A 19,560-nucleotide genomic window follows, 5' to 3' on the forward strand; every position below is an offset into this window, starting at 1 on the left:
TCTATTACAATCCTAAAATGAATTATAAAAACGTAAATGTTTAGTTATATAATTTGTAATTAAAGTAATAACAAGTAACCTGGTAGGTGAGCTGAATATTTGCGAGCGAATTTCAACCGCTAAAAATTCTTCAATAGAGCCGAACTCTCTATGAAGAATTAGGACTATATAATAAAAGGAGTTATTCAAAACCCGACGGTCTTATTTCTTCAGTCTAATGATGTTGAACGATGCGACAGCCTTTGCATATTCAAGATAGACCCTTGGCCGTCATTTAAAAAAAATGGTTTTTCTTTCATGCCCCCTTTCACATAAAAGAACCCCTTCGTTATTCAGAAAGACTTTTAGAGTGCGAGTCGACGTTATTGAAACGGCTGCAGTCTGTATCTAAGAATTATCTCAGCTTGCAAAAATAATAATTTCACTTATTTTTATTACCATCTTCATTTATATGTGATCTTTTCTTTATTGCAAACCCGCTTTTTATTTTTAAAGCGAAAGTATATTAAAAGGGATACTAAAGCTACTATATAAATGGATGTTTTTATTCTTAGCACAAATACCGCTGAACGAACCTTTTTTAATTTCGAAGATAAAAAATGAAGCCTAAAGTACCTCAGCGTTTTTAGTCTTAAACATTTTGTGTTTTAAGCCAGAAAACTTCGATTCATCACGATCGAGGAATTCTGTTAAATTAATTTAATGAACTGTTAGAATCAAATTGGATTAGATACGTACAATATTATATGGTATTAATAATAGTTATTATCAAGTGTCATTTAGTGTGTTTTTTATTGCGTCGTGGATGGAAAATTTACTTCTTGAGTAAACAAATGAGCGTTTTTTTTAAACAACGAAATAAAAATAATATAATAATAATTCTTTTACCAACCCGCACAATCTCGCGAACGTAAGTCGGAGAAATCTTAAGTTTCCAAATTGAATACAATACACGCTTACGGGACAGTTTGCGCCAACGTCACTGGGATCCCGCCCTACAAGCCCATTAGTCAACCTACAAAGCCTTATTATGAATTGACTATATTTTCAGTTAAACAAGTTCATTCAACCGTCGTTAATAGGACGTTGTGTTCGTCGATCACATAATTTCATGGTAATTACGATTCAGAGCTATTTGCGCGACGCAGACAGCTATGACGTATAAAGCTGCATAGTGCTTCAGCAAAATTAGATTCAGTTCCAAAGCAAATGAATAAAAATGTATTTTAATACGCATACACATTTGTTGAAGTATGTACACGGTTCGTATTGTATATTTTAATAAAATTTCATCGGTTATTTTATTTTTATTATGCTCATACACACTGCTATTATCTGAATAGTTTTATAAATTTTATAAAGGATTTTTTCTTTTAAATGGGTTTCATAAAATTCTACTGCTATTTTTGGTTAAATAAATATAAGTAATATAAGCGCTTATTGTTTCTGAAGGATAACTCTATTCGCAATGTTTTAATAGTTTTGTATAAATATATTTTTAAAATTATATTGGATCGGCGTCGGTACAGATTTGAGTACCTACATGTAGCATGGTAGACGCACCTACACTTTCGTAGATGATAAATTTTATCAGTTTGGTTATTTTACACTTCTTACAAACTCTTACAATTAATAAGTGAAATTATTTTTATTATTATAATGGAGAAATTAGCATTTAAATCTGGTTATACCCATTACAAGTTAACAGTCTTTATCTTGACCAGTTTCTGTATTTACTTCAGGCCATTCTGTGTTCAGGATTAACTAGCCGTTAGCTAGCCCACTTAGATGCACAGAAGTCGCTTGAGACGACTCTCTACCAAAGGCAAAATATAAACTAGATGAAGGTTTAAACGTTTATTATGAATTTTTAAAGAAAACTCCCTGTTGCGTGTTTTTATTAAAATAGAATTCAATTTCCAGATAAGGTAAAAATATCTATGATAATATACCTAGAGACGACTGACAGTTCTGTATTTTCGATGTAATATTATACTCACAAATTCCTGCAATATACATTAGTTTTTGTATTTATATTTCTAACATTTGTGTAGTGATATTATTAAACTATGTACATGATAACTATAGTGCTGACCGCTTCAGAGAAATTGCCGCAAATTTTGTATGCAGTGATTATGGCGTAGAAAATTATAGAGATACTTTGGTAATCCACGTATCACGTGAATGCAAGCTGAAACTCTGTTCTAGTTTTATTTATTGTAATAATTTTATATCAAACGTAGTTTAATAGCTATTTCTTTCACAATTCTATAATATGGTTTATTATTAAAGCATAATGAAATAAAGCAAGTGAAATTTTAGAAATTACGACAGAGTTTTCAAAATTAAAACATTATGATAAGAATATTTTGTTTGTAATCAGTATTTTCAGTCTTTGTTTTTTGCAAAATACATAGACACATTGTACACGTAACGAAAGTTTATAAAGTTATTTACCAGACAAGCAATCAGACCGAATCAACAGAATATTATATCGTGATTCTTAGTTTGTATTCGTTATAATAAAAATATAATCACATTAGTATAAAATACACAAAACACATAATCGACTAAATTTAAGCAAATTTTCCATTGTTCAACCATTAAACCTCATAAACCACATTCACTGCTTGAATAGATTATAACAATATATCTTTTACGCTTTAAAAATGCTCAGTAACCTATCACATAAAATAAAATATCAAGTACATTTTATGCTATCATTCGAGTGGTACTTAAAATGCTTATTTTATGAGACATATCTACCTAGTCGAGAAAAGTTTGCAGGTTTTTTCATTGAAATTGACTTAAAAAATATTTGAACAATTTAATATTATGAGTAAAGTTCCCAGACCTTTAAAGTGGCCATGGAACAATTTACCTTTTAAAGGAATTTCGTGTTAAATATAATGGCGATAAAATAATTTAAGAGTTCAATAAAGTTTAACAGCCAACGATATTGACGTTCTGAAGCTAATGTAATCCTGGCGCCCCGATCGCTGCGTCTTGTTATAATCTCATTGGATTTTGTATGGCAATAGGTATTTTAGGAGGCGGTGTAAAAAATTAAGCCATTTATACCGTACCGAGATAATTTTACCAATAACTTATCGTGGCTGGAATGGGGCAGCTGAATTAGAAGATATTATTATTGCTTGTTTTTCTTTCTTTAATAATACTACTTTAAACATTCTAAACATAAAGAAAAGAAGATAAAAAAATATCGACTGGGCAAGATACACAAGAGGAAGCAAATGCAGTTTTTCTTGGTTCGTTAAATAGAACATTTAAATCATGTCCGTGGAGAGTAGCCAAGTTAGCCGCTTCACCGTACTACTCGTTTCGTTTGCAGCACTTGTACACACTCGGTATCTCAAATAAACAAGCTGCACGTGTGTACTGAATAATTTGATCATTTAATCATAATTCCGTTCAGGTACGTATTGATGTTAAATAAAATTGTAACGTTCAATACAATATTTTTAAGTCTAAAAGTAACTTGCTCGATAAATACCAAATATATTATTTGAAATATACAGTGTAGTTTAAAATTAAGGACTGATTGTCAGACCGCTTAAAAAATTGACAAAAGCTTAAAAATAAAACAAAACTGGCTGAGCTACTACAGCCATAATATTAATAATATGTTTTTATTATTCTGAGCAAAAAAAATATTAAATTACGTTCGAAGAAAGATAATATTTTTCTTAATATTGTATTTTAATATTCTAGCTAACTACAGCCGAGGGAGTTTTAAAAATAAAATCGAAAAGAAAAATATGGCGATGCTTACCAATGCTCATTTACATGTTTTTATGGGTCGGCCATTTTATTTTAGAAGTACCTAAGTCCAAGTTGTATAATAATTCGTAATATATACTGCCAGTAAACATAATTCAATTTAAAAAAAAAATAAACTGTTTCCTTTCCATAATCTTTGTTTTTTAATTTTTTGCAATGAAGAAATATTCAGACAAAATACGAATACCATGTTACACTTGAAGTCTTTAAATTTTTAAAAAGCAAGAGAAAAGATGAAGATCGACGATTTATTTTCAGAAACGCTAAATTTAATTACAATAATTGTTTAAGTTTGAAGAGTACGAAGTCGGGCCGTTCTATATCTTAACAAAACAGTAAAGTTGATGTTTTAAATCAAAGATAAACGCTTTTAGATAAAAAAGAAAGCTTAAGACGATAAATTCCTCGAATTTATTACAATGAATATAATTATTCGTGATACATTTTTTTATTTTATTCAGGAGAAGAAGAAATAAAAAATAAACCTATATTTTTATATTATAATGTTATACATGTATAGTTTAACTATCTAAATACACCGTATAGTAATAATAATGTTAATGATATCCGAATTGTACCTACACTATAGGAAAATCTTAAATCCGACTGTAACTTCTGACTTCATCCATAGATACGAACATGAAAAAGAAAATCTTAACGCAGTCGACTAAAATATCACTTCTAAGTAAAATAAAGACCATTGTTTTTAACCAAAAGCTTTTATCCGCCAATCAATATCACCCTCAAACTTAGAAAACAATGACAACAAAAAGCGGGTAATATCTCGAGAGCCCGTTAAGAAACAAAAACACTTTAGAGAGAGAAAGTGCAATAAATCAATGGCTTAAAAGATTGCATTACAGAAGGAGAACTCGCATTTTTCGCACTAAATCCAAACAACAGAATACGCAGTTAGTGTCCGTGACGAGAGGGAATGGATGGCGTCGCATTTTTCTCGCTAACTCCGCGTCGCCTCCGCAATAAAACATTCATGAATTCAGAATGCTACTGCTCAGTACACGCTAGATGAAACGGGCTATGCTTTTCAAATTTGATAAAAGCCTCGTAAAATGCATACGAAATACGCAGCTGTGTCTTATTTTGAACATGTATACCGCTATGTGCTTCTGCGAGTGGAAAATATTGATTAATGTTCAAACTTCGTGTGCTTCATAATCTAATCAGAAAATAAAACGCAAGAGAATATCGTTAGCACAAAATATGCAAATTATAACAGCTTTATTTCACAGATTTATAATAGGTAGCCTTGCGCATACCATTACGGGGAAAATCCTTATTTTTCCTTTACTTCAAAGAACATCGGCGAAAGCTATTAAAAGGGGTGTATTGGAGATCCGAGAAATAAAAGTATTGTAGAGTGGAGGTGCATTTTTCGAACATCTACAGAATTGCTCACACGGTCGGAAGCGGCGAAGTATGCACAACTCCAACCGGAATGTGGACAATTTCACAAAAGCCCACCGAGTGAGACATTCACCATAACCGTGAAGGCTAATAAATCCGTATGCGAAGGTGTTGAAACCAAATGCGGTGAGGTGGCAATAAAGAATTCCGGCGACCCTTTACTGTTATTATGACTTGGGGTTGAGGAACGAAATTGTAGGTTCCGTACATTTTCACTTTAACAATTACGTGTTAACAATGTGCAATTATGTAAATACACAATTTACGATTTATGTCGTTGTTAGTATACTTCAGAGTGATATATCTAGGGTACGTTTTTCGAGGATCTCATTCATACCGGAATTTAAGTATTTTGAATACGCGGACGAAACCGTAGGCGACTAGCTAGAGCTTTTACAAGTTGTATTATTACTTTTTTTTCAAACTGTATTAATTCTAAGAAACATAAAACAGCAAATACAAATACATGGCAGTAATGAAGTTTGATTTAATGTACAATCATACTTAAATTATCATCTTCGTGATTAACGCACATCAAAGAACAGAAAAGTAATCCAGTAAATATAAGGACAATTTATTTTTATTAAGAGCGAGTAAACATGTTTAGACGTCGGATTTATGTTTTCTGATCCATCCGTCGTTCTAGCTCGCATAATATTGCGGACTCGAAAAATAATAAGGACAAAGATAAGATTTTTGTCTTTCCGCGAAGTCAAATAACATCGCTGTTATAGAATAGTTTTGTTATACATTTTGACATGTAAAAACAAAATATATATTTTACTATTGGTAATTTCAATTGCTTATCTATTTTCAACTAATTGGAACATGAATATTTATTAAAAATGTAGCTATGATATTATTACGCTTAAATCTTCTAATAAATAAAATTCTCGTGTCTCGATGTTTGAAGTTAAACTACTTGGCCGATTCGCATGGTGTACATATTCTATTTTTATACCCCTAAGTGATAAGAGCTCAGAACAACTTTTGCCGGGAAAGCTAGTATAATATTATCGATTTTAATGTCAACATTCAATTACAAAATTCGTTGTAATTATTGGATTTGTGGATTTGATATTATAGATATTAATTTGATCGTTAATTAAATTAAAACTGTCGTGATTTACGGCTTCTTTCTTTTTCAGTATTAAAATTGGAGACTTTTCAATAAATGTACCTATTACCTAAGTAAGTAGTTAGTAAAAAACGTAACTAAATGGTTCGGAGAAAAAACTTGGACATTGATTTTGTTACGTAATGCGTTTTATTTATTCAATTAAAAATAACATTAAATTATTCTGTTTTAATGTGATTTATGACGCTTTAAGAGCCTTTCAATTTTCAAGCTTTTGTTTCTATAAACTAAAATAACGGGTCTTTTTCCAATACCACCTAAAACTCCTTAATATAATCTGTGTAGGTAACATGCATAAAATTTTATTCAATACGGGAATTACCTACAATAGTCATGACGTCTTTACTGAATTGACGATAGATATAACAAGCTCACTAACATTTTTAATATCCTTTCAATCCGTTTATCCCTAAAAAAATCTGCATTTACATATTAGATCGTGTTTCCCAAAATGGTCGTTAAGGAGTGTCGAGTCGCTTTAAATAAATGTTAAAACAGGATTTGAGATTAAATCGTTTAACATTGCTAATTTGTTGTTTATTTTTATTCAGACAACTATTGCACCAGTCTGTTATGCAATTAAAATAGCACAGACCATGCAATATTCTTTGCAAGGAGAGCTCAAAAAGTTTTATAACGTCAATGTGAATACGATATTAAATGTTACACATATCAGGTATCATTCATATTGAAATATGAAAGAAATATCACAAATATCGCATAACAGAATTGCTCCGGAGATTAAAACGAAATACCTATCACAAAACAAGTTGTACAGCGAAATAATAAAAATGTTTCAGCGTAGCAAGTTTCATCGGCCAGTGGAGCGGGAAGAAGAACCAATTTCTGAGCCGATGCGGACCGTTTTGTTGAAAATAGCTTTCCTTCAATCTGCATTTTCTTGCTGATTTACCAACTTTCATACGAAACTTTTACGATGTCTGCGGAGCGCTAACTTTCGAGTCGACACATTAAATTATTAAACTTACCTGAATGCAATTCCTAATTTTTGAGCTGACTTAATATTAACGTGGAAGCTGATATCTTTTAGAATTACTTATAGTTTAATATCGGTATAATTTACGGCGGAATATTGGAAACTTACTTAAGGTTCTTGTTCACTCTATGAAATTACAAAGGTACTTTTTTGACAATTACATCTAGAATCCTTACTAATATTATAAATGCGAAAGTAACTCTGTCTGTCTGTCTGTTACTCAATCACGCCTTAACTACTGAACCAATTTGCATGAAATTTGGTATAACGATATTTTGATACCCGAGAAAGGACATAGGATAGGTTTTATCCCGGAAATCCTACGGGAACAGGTTTTTCTTTGAAAACGCGGGCGAAGCCGCGGGCGGAAAGCTAGTTTAGAATTAAATATGTACTTTTCTAGCTTTCGTAATTTAGGCCAAATATAGCAAAAATAATATTAATTTGTTTAACGAAAATGTACATCTTTATTAAATGATTCACATGGGCTTCCTGTGTAATTTATTGAATGTAATTATCGGATAATATAATGTACTTTGTTGGCGCGAAGTCCTGAAAATATTTCACTTACCGATGGTTAAATTTATTTTGTTAAAAGTTATTTTAAGCGTAAGCATATTTAATCGAATACTGTTGAAATAACTGCGGAATTACAGGGTGGTTTTAATTGAATTTACCTTTACTTGAAACTTATTTTGAGGTTGTATTGGCGTTTATAAATTGTGTTTTTGAGGAATAAAAATCGTACGATCAATTGTAAAAATATTGGAATCATATAATATGGAATGTGGAGCCATGTTATCAAAGAGATGGAACGCTCACGATAGCGTGGAATATGTGAAATGCGGGCGAAATATTTAAATTGCTTATCTGTACATCAATTTAGTTCACGGCCATATACCTAGATTTGAATTTTGTATTTTTTTCTAATATGAGGATACCTGCAGGACACAGGCTAGTTAATATACCTTACCTTAATTAGGTACTGTTTGTTAATAGTTGAAAATAGTGCACTTAAGGGTATGCCGTAATAATATTCGAAGCGTGATTTAATAATACAGTTACTTTTGGTATATTACAAAGGGAATTGTATATATACCTAGTCTGGTCGTAAGTTCTGTCACATATGTATTATTGAATAAACAAAAAGTTACTTTTATATATTTATTGTTTTATATGTGGCAATAAAGCTTACATATTACTTAATAATTTCGTATAAAAATTATTCAAAATGGCATCCATGTTTTGCGATACAAGCTTTCAACCTCCGCGGCCAGTCGTCTATAGCAGCACGCACCATGTCCATGTTTATTTCAGCAGCTACTTTAATAATGGATGCTTTGAGTGACTCCAAATTTGGGTCGGATTTAGCGCAGGTTCTCTCCTCTAAATATTACCAGATTTTATAATCCAGAGGATTCAGGTCCGGGCTAGAAGATGACCAATCTTCATGACGAATGATGTCAATCTGATGGGCGGCCAGCCAATTTTGGATACCCTTGGCTTTGTGGGCAGGTGCTGAGTCCTGCTGGAATACCCAGTGCTGATTTTTTAACATGGTCAGGTCAGGAGGTTTTACGAGGTTTGTTAGGACCGTATTTTAGTAAACATTGGAACTTATTTTCACACCCTTTTCACAGAAAAACACCTCTGTTAGGCTAAAATAAGACATTCCCAGGAAAACCATTACTGATAAGGGGTGATGGCCGCGTTGGACTCAAAATACACGTTGACACGCTTCTTCACTACTGTGGGTATACACTTTGATATTCTTTTTGTTGCATCACTCCTCCACTGTAAAAATTTTTTCATCTGAAAATAGGATTTCACGATACATTTTTCTCGCGTATCGTTTAAGTAAAGCGCGACATTTATCCAGTCTTAATTTCTTCAGGCGTGTGTTAAGAAGATGCGATGGTTTTCTACAATAAGCCCATAGTCCTAGGTCCTCGTTCAACACCCTTTTAACTGTGGTACTGCTAAGGCCCATCAGCAGTGCTAACTGTTTGCGATTTCGGACCGGACTTTTCCTTATTCGCACCTTTACTGCATTTATCACTGCTGTCGTCCAAATCGTACGACAAAGACCACTTCTATTCCTATCTTCTACTCTTGAATCTTACTTAAATCGATTTATAGTGCAATAAAAAAATCTCTGTGTTATTTGTAAATTTTAAATCTAACTGAAAATTTCTCTTGGCGCGTAACCGCTACGATGCAGAGCGAGAACAGCGACTCTGTCTTCTTTTTGCGTCCACTATATTGTCACAAATTCGTTATTCTAATAAAGTGTGTCGTTTTTTAACGCGTAATATAATCAAAAATCGAACGTAAAAAAGAAATTTGCGGTAAACATTAAAAATTTGAAAATCTAACATAATGACAGAACTTATGACCAGACTAGTTATATATATATATTTAAAGGATTAGCTAAGAATTGATAAGTGAAGAACTTTGGATTTTTATAAACTTATATTTCCTCGTTATAAGTGTAATTTAGAAATATTATTGTAAAATGATATATAAAAAGTAAAAAGTAATCATATGACTATATCGGAAGACAACATACTTATCAATATTGTAAAATCACAATATTTTTTATACACTTAATAAAAGAAAACGAATAAAGTATCACATTTTTATTAACTTGTATAAAATACAACCCTAAATTGACCTCGACCCGTCGCGGTGTAAGGCAACAATATTTTACATAAATTATATTAGGATAAAGGATTTTAAAAATTCTTCACGAGCAAACAAAACATCAACAAATTAAACAATAACATTTGATATAATGTGATAAATTGGTCAATCATGTTATACGATACCTTTTTGTTTTAATAAAGTACCTACGTATATTCGTTACATGTCTTACAAGGCAGAAAAAAATGGTTTATATATTGCCAGTACAAAACATTCTCACTGGTAGTACAAAAACAATATATAACATAGAGTTATACAAAAAGCTGGAGCCTGGAAGGCTTGATCGAAGTTTTAAAGTTTGACTTGTAGCATGCTACCAGCTACAGGGTTTGTGACATTCGCCCACAATGCATTATTTGTCTTTTAATATTGTCTATATGTAATATTGATTATTTTAAAACAACTTTTGAAATCTATTACGATTTCATACTTCAATTAATTTCTATTTTAAATGTATAAAATTTTTTCGTAAACTTGATTCTCTGAAAAATTAAAAAGTCAAAACCACCAAAATATGTTACAAAGAAATACCCGCTGCGATAAAAACAAAAAATAATTTAGCGCGATAGTAAAAGTACAAACTGGTTAAGGAAGGAACAATCCCGAGGAGCAAAACGGGCCATTACTTTAAGCGCATCCTCCACTGCAACGTTACAGCGACAAGAAACATCATTATCCTACAAGGTCGATAAACTTAAGAGCGGCGCGACGAAACGGCGACCCGCCGGCTGCCTCAAACCATTACTTGATCAAATCACACATCATCCAGAAAAAACTGAACGGCCCATAAATTTTCATGTCGTATGACGCAATCCGTTCCGATTGGCACAGATACAGCTAGCAAGATGTCGGCGTTTCAGCTTATGGGCTATTTACCACTGTGTTCAATGGGTACTTAATAGTACTTCGTTAATATCATTATTAACATTGGAATATCGAGCTATTGCTGTACTAAATGAGATGAAAAGGGAAAATGATGCGATTATTACAAGAATAAAATAAATGGCGCCGGAATGGCGCGAAAGGATGCGGGTTCGAGTCCCGCCTCGGTATCGAATTTTTTCTATATAAAGAATAAAATAATTACAAATGTATTGGCTGAATTTTACAAATGTATTGGCAAATTTTATCTTATTCTTACTCTACATACTTACCTACCAATAAACGAATCTTATTACCACAACTTTAACCATCTATTTGAAGCGACAAATGAATGCAAATTGCGAGAAATCTAACAGCAATTAAATCGAAGACTTTTATCAACCGCATAAAATCTTATTACCATAATGATAACATTTAAATATAGAAATATTTTCTAGATCTTTCTATGAAGAGCATTTTAATCTTATGATTGCGTCGCATTCTGAGAATACAAATGCATAAGATATGGGTGATAACATTTTTATTTGGAACACTGCAACGCATCTCGCGTTTCAAGAACGTCAATAAACGTGAGCTCTACGTAAAATCCTACAACAATTCGTGATGAAATATCCGTGCCGGCACTGTATATTTAAGCGTACTCGAGAAGAACGCTATTATGATAGTCTACATTAAAGTGTATGTGGCTGTCCGACACACATCGTCCATGTGCATGATACAGCAATAACACTGCACATTCAACTCTCAGACACTCGTTACGGTTTATATTATGTCTGCTGATTCACGCTGAGGGGTTACCAATCCTTTTAAGTTAAACTGTTTTCAAACTCCCATGTCTTTCTCTACATTACTGCTACCCCGTGTCATGTTTACAATAATATACGTTTAGCTTTTATCTATAAGCAATTAATGTTTCAAGATAACACTTTTTGAAATTTGTTACACCCGAATGAATGTCGAATTTATACTGCCTTTGTAAATTATGGTCTACGCGCATTTATTAATGGTTTTTGGAAATATTGTATTTCAGGTCAATGAACTGAAATAAAATAACCCTAAGAAAAATGACCCTAAGAATTACTTTTAAAAGGCAGTTATAATATTATTGTATTTGTAGATATTATTATGTCCTATGCTGATTACAAAATTTACATAAAAAATGTAACTGGTTAGGTACTCTTACATTTCTTCACAAATTCAATGAAAATCAGTTACAAACGCAGTATTTTATGTCTCTATTATTTTCATAAATACACTCCATTGTGTAACAACTAATTACAACCAGCCATGACATTATGAAATTCGAAATTATGAACGGTAAGTCGAGTAATCCTACTTCATCTCAAACTATATTAATAATGTCTGAATATTAATATCATCCTCGATATTTAGATACAATCGTACAAAATTTATGAACATCTTGATTATTTTTAATTTTTTGATCTTTAGGTGTGTTCAACAATGTAATAAATAACTCACAATGTCAGTACTGTAAGTTTGTAGCCCAGCAATAAAGTTAGTTGTAAAGTTTTTCACTATTCAAATCAAGGAAAACAATCATCCGTCTTAAACTCAACTAAATAAACAAGGATGCAATTTCAAATTTGCTAATACGCTAGAATAAATCATCAGCGGTGAGCGCCTCGTTCAAGTGAATTTATCATTCGTTTATTATTCGTATTATGCATATTTGACAGCGAGCCGTCTAGCGCGGCGGAACGTTCGTCGGTTATACGTCTTTTGTCTTATTTTAGTATGGCATTATTCGGTGCCGTAAAGGCTAGCGAGACGGTTTGTCTGCGAGTACCCAGTTTTCTCGCCCTTGTTTATCTGGCTGGGGGTAGTTAGCGGCGAGGCACCACCCCGCGGCAGTGCTTCCGACGACCGCTCCGCGATGGCACGCTCGCTTGTCCCGCCTGCGTACGACTTTACACGCGCCGCGACCAAACATACGTGAACTTTGACAACGCATAAATCACCTCGCAATTTATATGACGACTATAAAATGACTCTTTTTTTACATTTATATTGTGTAATATGGATAGCGTTAACGGCCTGCTGCAGTACGACAGGTGAGTGGAGATTGCAATTAGCATTTTTATTGAGTTTGATGGCAACTTGTAAAAAAGTTTTATTGATCGGATTTTTTGTTTACACTAGGTAACTGTATACATATTTATTAGAAGTTTGTTCCATCTTTCATCATGATAACGAGCACTTCGTTAAACAAATAGCAAAAAAATATTGAATTTGTAAAGAAACTCAAAAACACTTATGAATATTTCGTAAAAAATATCTAAAAAATATTTTAAAGAATAAGTAAATGAACAATAACGAAAGAATTTAAATAAAAGATGCTTCTTTTATACAGCAGCTCCACTTTTGATTCATAAAAAAAATTTTAGTTGTTATAACGAAGTATATTTTTAATTAGACCGATACCTACCTATTATTTAGGTTTATTTGTGTCGAATATTCTTGAATTAACCGTTATCAACAAAGGAGACTACTAAAGTAGAAAAAGCTATCCGTCTTTTAAATAATAAATTGAAAGCCATTTTACTTATTCAATTAAACTAGAACTTTGCAAAGATAAGAACAAATTTAAATGAAAACATAACAGGGAGATGACGAACACTCTTAACCGCACTGAGATTCTTCAAAAGCAAAATTTATTCAGAGGGTTGGAGATAAGAAGCTCTCGTATTTCTTAAACATAATTCAGTTAACAAGGGGAAGAATCGCAAACAAAACGGACAGGGGTCGTCTCAGTGAGTCATCCGCGGATATCCGCAGGCATCTCCGCAGCAGACAGTTATGGATGTATGCCATTACTGTTGTAAATAAAATACAAGTGCTATTTTTACTGCATATCGATTATATGACGAACGTTTTGCAGGACTTTCCGTTCGAAATAATTGGTCATTGTTCCGGGGAATTATGTAAAAATTGGTGTTGATTTTTGTTTATTCTCTTTTTAAATGTTTGTTCGTTATTGCCGGGAATTGTAAAACTTATTGCTTTTTTGTATTGGTTTTTCTTTTTTGTTCCTATATTTTATTAACTTTAAGGCCTTTTAATATTGTTGTTATACATTATTAAATGTAAAAAGTGTTAATATAATTATTAATTATGTACAACCAAGGAACAACGACAAGGGTAATATTATTTGCTCGAGGTTATACTCTGTTTCTGATAAGCAAAGTTAAATCCCTAAAGCCTCTAATGTACGTGAGGAAGCTGGAATAACGAAGCATCTGCAACATTGATCATACCTGGGATGGTCTCCTTATTAGAAGGCGTAAAGAGAATTCTAACTCAAATAGATTTATTGCATGAATGCATTATTATGCCAGTGATATTATCAGCAAAGCTTAGACAAGAGATTTTCTTTCCATAAAGTTACTGACCAAGGAATAATCTTATATATAAAATTCTCGTGTCACAATGTTAGTCTGCATACTCCTCCGAAACGGGTGGACCGATTCTCATGAAATTTTCTGTGCATATCGGGTAAGTCTGAGAATCGGCCAACATCTATTTTTCATATGTACCACGGACGAAGCCGGGGCGGACCGCTAGTTCTTGTATATAATCCTTGAGGTCTATAAGGACCTCCTATGAAAAACTAGTGTTAAAAGATTTTACTATTACCTTCAGACTCCGTTTTATTCGAATCTGAATTCAAATCAAGGGCGCGAGTGAATATTTGCTCGAATGTTTGCCAACTTGAATGGAACTGGGCCTTCGTTTAAAGAACCAATGCACTTAATTTAAGATATTAATTCTATAAACGGTTCTTATGAATTGTGAACAAGAGGAATTAACGACCGAAAAACCTTTTAAATTTTGTTACGTATAGCGGGTCACGTCACAGGTCCGAAATCAAATATGTATTTGAATATTTGAAAGTCCCGTAATAGTAGTCATTAATGTATGCATTCAGTACGCCTACAAACTATCTCTATCACATTTAAATGATGAAAATATACTAAATTAAAAAAACTTATATGACATAATTAGTTAAAGCGTATGAATCGCTACGAGGTTCCGTGAAATTTCTAAAGCCACAACTTGCGAGTACTTACCCACGTGTTAATTCAAGATACTTAGTAGGAAATTGTTTTAAACCGACTGCATAAAATCTTTATAAATATATTTAAAAAAATAACTAGATACTCGAATTGAAGTCGTCTTACTAATCTATACTAATATTATAAAGAGAAAAGGTTTGTAATTATGTATATAAGTATGTATGTTTTCACGCATAAACTACTGGACCGATTTCAAAAATTCTTTCACCATTAGAAAGCTGCATCTTCACTGAGCAACATAGGCTAAATTGCATTTTCAAAAAAATTTGAGATCATTACCAAAAATGCAATAATGTAACCCAAGGTGTAAAAAATTCCTTAATAAAAATTCTGTCATCACGTGCGCTGCGGAATCAATTCCTTGAAGTACGAGGATGGTTCTTATGAAAAAAAACGTAAGCATGTATGTACCACGGGCGAAGCCGGGGCGGACCGCTAGTTACTAATAACTGAGTTATAAAATTATTGAGCTTAATGTGATGGCGAGTATAAACTTACATCCTGTTAAGTTGTATCAAAATTGGCCTGCATTGCTTCGAGAAAGGGATGATATACAGCCGTGGCGCTTTTTTGAACTGCCACGCCGTACCCCCATGCATTGTATTAATTTTATAAAACTCTCGCTGTCTAAGAATACAGAATACTACATACCGTCTTATGTATATACATATACCGATGAAAACCTATGAAATTCAAAAACAAAAACAAGCATTATCAAACAACGTATAGGACATTACATTATTCTCGATATTGATCACATTAGCAAATTAACCATAGGTATTTCCTATAAAATATCATTATTGCTATGATCATTTTATGTGCGCATAATTTAGAATAACATTTATTAGACAAATCGCATTATTCACGTTACCACAGAGTTGCATAACGGTGTGATAATTACGCCTAAATCGAAATTGAATATCTATAAACTGTTTATTTTATTAGAGGTAGGTAATTCGCTTTTGTTCATATGAAAATGGGAGTTAAAAAAAGATTATTTTTTACTTATGCATGTTGTTATGTAGTTAAGGAATATTATTAGTATAATAAAACCGATAATTAAGGAAGAATGTCACTATAATTACTAATATTTTAATTTTGTAATTTAAATGTTATATTTTTTTCATTATGGGTGTGAAGTTTGAATGGAAACAATGACCTTTAGTGAACCCAAAATTTTTAGGCGATTTATCACTTTAATAAAATTATGAGGGTATTTGTATAGTATAACTACGCAATATTTTTCATTTGTATTGGGATCTTTAAATCGTATTTGAATAACACTGAAAGGGGAGGCTGCGACTTGACCACGCCTACTCATCGAGTTTAAGCTTTAGACTTTGTTTTATAATGTTCAATCTAATTTATATTTAAGTCCACCTCATTCACTTGATACTTTGACTTGTAAATAATTTTATACTTCTTTAATCTTAAAAAACAATAAGCGAGCATTTCAATTTTGTACTTTTCGTATATATATATTTGTATGCATTAATAAAACATTGTAAAACGATAGTTTAACAACCCAAAACATTTTGATAAAAGGGATTTTGTGCAAAAACTGCGAACATAATATTTCATTGTATTTGTTTGTACCTAAGTGAATGAACTGAACCTGATTGTGACAATTTTTTGTTTCATTAAACCTTTATTTAGAAGGGTTGTTGTAAATTTGCCACAAAGTTAATTCGTCACGTTTTTAAAACTCCATACATTGAAAGTAAATTCGTCACATGCCTTAAAAAGTATGTGTAAGTTCGTCACAGGTATATTCGGGTTATTGTAAATTTGCCACAAGTAGTAAAGTACCGCCAGCAAGCAAGGCAAGTGAATTATACCTTTCAGCCTGCGATGAAACCAGCAATATAATGATTTACATTTTAATATTACAGTCATCATTCACATAAGGTAAATTCATCAATAACATAAGGTAAATTCATTATTGAGTCAAATTGATTTGCGCTTTTTAAAAGTTTGAAATGATTTTTTATGTATTAGAATTTTTTCAGACCGCGGTCCATTGTTTAAGTTTGAATGAAAAAAAAATTTCCACTTCCCATACAAAATTTTCGAGTGAGATGCTAATTTTGTATGGGAGGTTGAAATTTCTTTTTTCATTTCCACAATATGCTTTCTTTGAGAAAGTTGCTCAGAATGATTCCATGGTTAAAGTTTTCGGGAGGCTGTCCCTTACACCCTGTATACAAAATAGGTGAAAAATAGTTTATCCTTATTTTTATACGATTGTGATAAATATTATAGAGCCGCTCTCATTTCATTACATTTTAAAAATATTTATAGAGAGAACTGTGATTTTTACCATTACCTATGTAGAATAATGTAGATGTTAAGTAATACTCTTTATAACTGCTGTGAATTTTTAGAACATAATTATACAAAATAGATGTTCCTTGGTTTTTAGCAAAATTTATCTTTGTTATGCTTTTCCTTATGTTTTTACAAAGTCCATCGCCATCCAATTTGACTGTGATTTTTTTACATGTAAGGTTGAAAATCTAAAACTGATTAAGAAATAAACATTTTAAATTAATTTATTGTTTAATTTTTTTGCTATCTGTACTTAAATTATCGATGTGACGAATTTACAATACTTGATATTAAATCGTGACGAATTAACTTTAAAAAAATAAAAGTGTGGCAAATTTACACATACTTTTTTAGGTGACGAATTAACTTTGTGGCAAATTTACAATAACCCATTTAGAATTTAGATGTTTTAAAATAGCTTTTTTGATCAAATATATGTTTTATTATGGTTACATTTTTTAATTGAAACGCTTATTAAATCGAAATACAATGTTTTTTGCTCTTGAATGTATGTACCTACCTACTCTAAAATAAAAACAAAAACTACTTATGTTACTTATGTTATGTTATATGTATCTAGGTACTCAATTGAGCGCTATTCCATAACTTTTTAGTAATCTGTGTCTATACGTTCAATGTAGATGTAACAATGAGTTCAAGAAGAGATAAATGTTAAAAAATACTTCTTAGGTATATCTCAGAAAAATGCGTTTGGTGTTTATCCATTTAGTAGCAAAATAACACGTAACGCTTTCTGACAAGAAAGCACTTCCCACAATAAAGCCGTCTAGATTTCTTTTTTTAACTGCAATCACGATTTTAGGTCACCTTTCAAAGCCTGATTGCTTCCACCAATCATTCAAAAATGTAACGCGTTGCAATGTGAACGCTTTAATTCGATTCGGACCAAGAGATTTCACGTGAATTCATTTCGTGATTTCATTTCATTACTTAGTGTCAATTTGATATAAATATAATCGGGAGATTCAGGATCGTAATCTATGAAAGGACTTTTTCCCGATCTGAGCTTTTTGACAAATATAGGCACCTACTTAATTAATAGGTACATGCCTAGTACGTGTAACTAGACTCAGTAATACGTAGGTGTAAAGTATAGAGAAATACTCATCTACTAAGTATATGTAGGTATAGGTATTTACAAAATGTTCATGGTTATTTTCAGCTTGGTAAATGTTTTTACTGTAATTATTGTCGAAAAGTGAGAAAACAAACTGGTATAATTAATTTGAATGAACAATAATTTGGTTTTTATACGCATATACAATTGTTATTGTACAGATTGAAATTTAATTAATTAACAGCAAAGATATTAATTATTAATAAACCCATACAATATCCTTGAACTTAATTAAACGTCAATTTATACCTAGTGTATTTATAAAGGGCTTATAGAATCAAGCAGTTTTGATTTGGTATTTCATTATACTGTCAACATTAATATAGAACATAATAGTGAAGGCACAATACAGTGAATGCGTAAAAGTGTTGTACAGAATCCTTTTATAAAATTTAAAAATAGTCTGTTCAATTATTATTGTAATGTTTATTTATTTGTTAAAAAAATGGGTCCACTGTTTATTGTTTTATCTTTCAGTACAAAAATTCATAAAAATAAAAAACACAAATTGGAGACAACTCATAGAAATTGTCATATGAAACTTATCCCTAACACAACAAGTGTAGGTATTATATTTTAATGCAACAATAATAAATCAGTAACTAAAATGACATATAAATTGTTTAATTAACAGCATAAATACCACATAAAGAAATAATAAACATGTAACACTTTCATCCGATAGGTTCCACTAAGTATTAGTCTTTTGACCCAATACAGAGGCGATATTCAGTTTATACGATGTTATTCATCCTAAGCTGCTCAGAGAGCCTTGTAAATATTCCGCCACAACGATAAGGCTTTTATAAAATATCGCAGTCAGTATCGTACCCAACACAATACTATATTCTATGTTATTATTATTCATTTATTTTAGAATATTGAGTTATAGGTTGTAGGTTCTAGGTAGTATTTAAAATACATGTATGTTATTTACAGGTTTATTTTTAACTAGCGGTCCGCCCCGGCTTCGCCCGTGGTACATATTTGCGTTTTCTCTACGTAAAAACCATCCTCGTACTTCAAGGAATATAATAAAAAAAGAATTATCGAA

General features: G+C 31.8%; 1 protein-coding gene across 4 annotated transcripts in view; it reads left to right on the plus strand.

Moving 5' to 3' along the window:
* The window catches only part of LOC149908453 (lachesin-like), a 75,111-nt gene that overhangs the window by 32,030 nt on the left and 23,521 nt on the right, over positions 1-19,560 (plus strand). The window contains exon 1 of one of the 4 annotated variants that reach the window (XM_090101925.1): positions 12,899-13,018. The exons of the other annotated variants lie outside the window; for them this stretch is intronic. Within the exon in view, the coding sequence (XP_089958051.1) occupies positions 12,952-13,018 (67 nt within the window). The 5' untranslated portion in view covers positions 12,899-12,951. Of the gene's footprint in view, positions 1-12,898; positions 13,019-19,560 lie in introns of those variants that run through there. 4 annotated transcript variants of the gene reach the window in all.

This window comes from Colias eurytheme, chromosome 5 (genome assembly GCF_061535395.1).
Source record: "Colias eurytheme isolate Ceu_HAF_F1 chromosome 5, ilColEury1 Martin Lab GWU primary, whole genome shotgun sequence".
Classification (NCBI taxonomy): Eukaryota; Metazoa; Arthropoda; class Insecta; order Lepidoptera; family Pieridae; genus Colias; species Colias eurytheme.